Source organism: Cryptomeria japonica, chromosome 4 (assembly GCF_030272615.1).
Source record: "Cryptomeria japonica chromosome 4, Sugi_1.0, whole genome shotgun sequence".
NCBI classification, from domain to species: Eukaryota; Viridiplantae; Streptophyta; class Pinopsida; order Cupressales; family Cupressaceae; genus Cryptomeria; species Cryptomeria japonica.
In genome coordinates this window covers 148706226-148711720 of record NC_081408.1, presented here as the reverse complement: position 1 = coordinate 148711720, position 5495 = coordinate 148706226, and the positions used below count along the sequence as shown (strand labels likewise).

At 32.3% G+C, this 5495-nt stretch overlaps 1 protein-coding gene across 1 annotated transcript; it reads left to right on the top strand.

Annotated features, from left to right (window-relative positions):
• Positions 1-473: 473 nt before the first annotated feature.
• LOC131037771 (probable disease resistance protein At4g33300) lies at positions 474-4239 on the top strand. Its single transcript, XM_057969963.2, has 5 exons — positions 474-955; positions 1190-1599; positions 1880-2235; positions 2340-2551; positions 3033-4239. The coding sequence occupies exons 1-5, from the start codon at positions 736-738 to the stop codon at positions 3848-3850; spliced, it is 2016 nt and encodes a 671-aa protein (XP_057825946.1). The 5' UTR covers positions 474-735; the 3' UTR covers positions 3851-4239.
• The last annotated feature ends 1256 nt before the right edge of the window (positions 4240-5495 follow it).

Genomic DNA, 5495 nt, shown 5'->3' with positions numbered 1-5495 from the left:
ATTAAAGTATTTTATTTATTAATGATACTTAATTAAAAAGGTAATACTTTAACAATATTTAAATCATTATTATTTTCTTTACATTACTCAACAACTTGAAGAAAAAAACCTCTTAAAATTTTTCAATAGAAAGAAAGTTAAGAGAATCATCTCTAATTGCTTAGAACTAACTTTTAAAAATATATAATTAGAAACTGGTTAAAGTTTGTTTTTTTAATTCAATTATTAAAAACATAAAGAAAATAAAAAGTGATAAAATTATTAATTTTTATTAAATTATTAAATAGAAAAATAGAATTCTTTCAATAAATTATTTGATATCAATTAAATAAATGAATGAATTAGTAAATAGGTTTCACCTAATTAAAAAAACCGATAGAGGTTTGGCGGTTGGCCAACTAAGAGATGCTTTTAAACGTCTGTTCTAAGCATTGACAGATGATAAATCATTCCAGCGATGGCTGATGCATATCTGACAGTCAGAAAATGGGCGATTCAACTAACGCAATATGTAGTCTTTTTCGCTGTAGGCAGCTGGAAATTTCGTTGATGACACCAGGAAACACGTATATTCTAATCCTGGTTAACATGTTGCTTGCATTACACCACCATGGAAACTCAGGCGAATGTTCATTGCATGTCTATTGCTTATATAAGAAAATTTTTGATACAAGTCTATACAGAGCAATGTTTGAGATTGCAGAGGAATTTAATTGTTTGTGAAAAGCTCAACAAATGGCTTCAGTTCATTTTGTTGACAATATTGAGATTGAAGAGGATTCCGCATGTGTTATTACTGGAGATTCTCAATTTTATGTGGGGTTGGAGAAATGTACTGGGCATTTGAAGGGACTTTTGATACAGAACGAGGTGTCAGTTGTTGCGGTGCATTCCATGGCGGGTGGAGGTAAAACTACTCTTGCACGGGCTGTCTGCAATGACAATAAAATTAGAGGTATAATTCTTTTCCATATTACGGTCGGTAAAGTGATCTGGTTTAGATTTACTTCAATTGCATTGGTGTACTGTATTAATATAGGCAAATTGTTAAAGGTGATTTTACATCTCATTTTAATATGAAAGTAATGAAGACTTGTGCAATCAAAATTTAGGATATTTAAGGAAAACCTTCTAGATGCACGCTAAGATTCGTTAGTCTAAAATTCAATTGTTCCTTCATTGATATCAGAATACTTCGACAACAATGTAATTTTCATCACTGTCTCAAAGTCTCCAAACCTAAAGGGAATTTTTGGGACTATATGGAAGAACCTTGCTGGAAGGAAGACACAAGAATTTCAGAATTTGGAAGATGAGCACATGCAGATGAAGAAATTGATTTCAAGGCACATGAAGCGAACACTGGTGATTCTGGATGATGTTTGGTCCAGAGAAGATTTAGAATATTTACTATTTGAAGGGCCAGGATTCAAAACTCTTATAACATCCAGAGACAAATCTATTATCCCTTCAACCCTGTCTACTCAAGTTTATCAATTGCCATTGTTATGCCACGAGGATGCATTGCCACTGTTCTGCTTCTGGGCTTTTGGACAGACATCAATTCCAAGCACTGCAAATGCAAATATGGTGAAGGAGGTATATGTTTTCTTTTCAGATAATCAATTTTATTTTATTATTATTTTTTTTATCTAATTCCTTTTAATTTTCTTTTCAGTTATGTAGAATAAATTAGCGATTTTCAAATAACTTTCTCGCAGGCAACCTAATGGTTACTGACCCAAGAATAGGAATTTAGATAATTCTGATGTTGAAAATAGGTTATCTACCGATTATTACGGCTTAAATTAAACATGCAAAATTTTCTTGCCTTCTAAATGGTCTTCTGACAATGTTCTCTACATTTTTTGGACTACAGCTCCTGGTAGAATGTGGTGGCCTGCCACTTGCCCTAAAGGTGATCGGAAGCTCTTTGTATGGAAAACCACACGAGGCTTGGGAGACGGCAAGGGAAAGCTTTTCTAAAGGAGAAAGCATTTCAGATTATAACAAAAAAGGACTAATTAGATTATTGGAGATTACTGTTGATTCCTTGGATAATGTTGCCAAAGAATGCTTCCAAGACTTGAGTTTATTTCCAGAGGACAGGAAAATCTGTGCTGATGCACTGTTGGACATTTGGGTTTATGTTCGGGATCTCCAGTGGCATAATGCATTTTCCATCTTGTTAGACCTTGCAAGCAAAAATCTTCTGAATTTGACTAGCACTTCAGGGTAATTACCTTTCTTTTTTATATGGCTGATTTATTGTTATAATGTGTAAAAATTAATTACATTGTCATTTTTAAACATTAAGTTGACATAATAGCTCTTATCAGGAGCAGAAGAACAATCTCAAATAGAAATACCTCAGAGCTATACTTTTCCCAGAATAATGTAATCCGAGAATTGGCCTTGCGTTTGGAATGCCAAGGCAGTGTAGGCCACAAGAAGAGGTTGTTGCTGCCTAGAAAGGAGCAGAGTTCGTCACAGAAAAGGGAGTTACTTAATGGCACAGAATTTGATGTTCAACTTCTCTCTATTCACACAGGTAGGTTATTACAAAAGTCTCTTACATATTCATTTTCATCAAAAGTAACTTTTGAAATATTAGTCAAAATTTGTATTATTGACATCAAATATTGTTTATTCGAATTATGAATTAAAAGGGCTATGAGGGCCAAGTTCATAGGAATGAAAAAAAAAACACTCTACAACAATATAGGGTAACAGCAACAGCAAACACAGCAACTTTGTTACCCTAATATCAAAATATTTTAGTTCAGAAGAAAAATTAGTAGTATGAATCTGAGGGTAGACTAATTATCCTGGTTATGTTGTATTCTGGTGAACACTATCATAATAATTTCTCAACTTTTCTTTGTCATATTGGAACCTTAAGCACTCTTTTCTACTTGCATTTTTTCATCCCTGTATTCGAGTTCAATACTATCAGAATTTAACCCAAATAAATAGCAACTATAACCAAAATCTACAATGATCTGATTAGACTTCCTTTCTGATTTAAGCAGGCCATATGGAGGAGAACTACTGGGAAGAGATGAATTTCCCCGAGGCAGAGGCTCTCCTATTACACTTCACTTCAACTGAATGCTTTCTTCCCCCATTTCTGGAATCCATGAAGAATCTAAAATGTCTCATGGTATTCAATTACAGTACAAAGAGGGGAACACTAAAAGGTCTGGATATCTTATCTGGTCTCCCTCACGTCAAAAGTGTCCGCTTGCAGAGGTTGATTATTCTCCCTACTCAGAAAGAAAGCAAATCACTACCAAACATAGAGAAACTATCTTTAAGCTTATGCGAAGGGTTTGAGTATACATCAACATTCAATAACGTAAACTTGAGAGATTTTAGGTTGGACCACTGCAGTCATTTGGAGGAGGTGCCCCTTAGTTTCTGTTACATGCCCTCTGCTCAGATGTGGTCTATCACCAATTGCCACCTGATTCAGAAATTACCCTATGACCTTGGGAATCTAAGCTCTCTGAAAATGTTAAAGTTGTCGGCATTGCCAAGCCTAAAAGAGCTTCCAACGTCAATAGGAAAACTTGGCCAGTTGGAATCCCTAGACATTTCATTCTGTGAGGGGCTGAGAGAACTTCCGAAGGAAATTGGGCAATTAAAGAAATTGAATGAGTTCGATATGAGAGAATGTTCTCATTTGACGAGGTTACCAAGAGTTGTTTGTGAACTGAATTCTCTGAAGCTCGTCATATGTGATGAGAAGGTTTCGAAGCAATGGTTACGGGCCAAGAACATTTCTATTACGGAGCTTAGAATTGAGATCGCGGAAGCACACTTCAGTTTGGAGTGGCTCGATGATTGAACTTCTTTACTTACCTCCCATCTTGAAACTCCAGCTCCAGTCAAGTGGAAAAGCAAAATTCTGTTTAGGCTCCTCTATATGTTCAGCTTATAATTATGATCAATCTTTGTTGCATCACTATTTATGTATTCTGCGTCCGAAGGAATTTATTTGTTTCGTAAAAGGCCAGGAAGTGGGTATCTGTAAGTTCGTAGAAGGTGTCTTGAGTGCAATTATATCTAGTACATTTTATATTGCTAGAATAAAGAGAAACAATTTGTTTCGTAAAAGGCCAGGAAGTGGGTATCTGTAAGTTCGTAGAAGGTGTCTTGAGTGCAATTATATCTAGTACATTTTATATTGTTAGAATAAAGAGAAACAGCAATGTATGGAAAAATATACGGATGTGTTGGGTGTCATATATTTGCAAATTGTCATATTTTTTTTTGTGTTAAATGTGTGATGTATTCATGTAGCAATTTGGATTGAGGAAGAAAATCTAATTTTAATTGTACTTAGATGTTTGCATGTATAGGTTAAATAATTAATGTTATAGACTTAGTATTTTAGTAATTAATTATTACAGTTGTTAATTAATTAAAATGTTGTGTATAAATTGAATCCATTTTAGTTTACAATATGATTATATTTATACATGCATATTACCGTTTAAACTAACTAGATATTAATACTATTGTAGTAACGTGCGCAAGAAAAGCAACTAGCATATATATCCTTTTCAAGGTGCCAATTTTCTAATCAACTTCCTTTTAAAGTACAATAGATTAACGTTAGGCCTTAATCAGATATACATTATATATGTAAGCATATATGTCATACACAAATAGATATTTATTATACAAGTTTAGATCTACATTTATTTTACTAATTAATATAATACAATATATTGCATCAATAATTTAATTTATATATAATTCGATATAAATATATATGTAGTTTATATATGTGCAATTATAGTTATTTAACATTTTGTGTAATGTTAGATATTATGCATACTATTATTACATAATTGTTATTATATATAATAAAAGCTATCCTACTACCATTCATTAAGGCTTGATATTTATTATAAAGAAAATATTTTTTAATAGTATAATAAATAAGGGGTATATATATATTATTATGTCAATTATATAAATTATATTTATAGAAAATTAATACAATAACTTGCATAGTATAATATTTGTTAACATTTCAAGTTGACTACATTGATTGTTATAAGTTTATGGGGCTCACAATATATACACATACATAAGTAAGTATATTAGGAAATGAATAAATTTTCTTAGTGTTGATATTTTTTAAAGATTTAAGACCCAAACTCTTGGTGAAACCATTATCCTCCATGAGGTTAGGGACACCATATAGGGACACATGTAATTGTAACCCCTTGTTTGCAGTTGCCCATTACCTTACCACTTCCTAGTTTGTGTCATAGATCGTTCACCTATCTCACTGTTGCATCTTTACTTAAGTTAGCATTATAAAACTCTACTTACAAATTACCTATACTTTTAGAAACAATTGTAAAAGACACTGGGATATATAAAATTTCAAAATATTTAATATTCATAAAAATGAATAAATCAACATATTTTATATTAAAAATAACTAAGAAGAGTATAAAAAATAAGATTACCAAAAT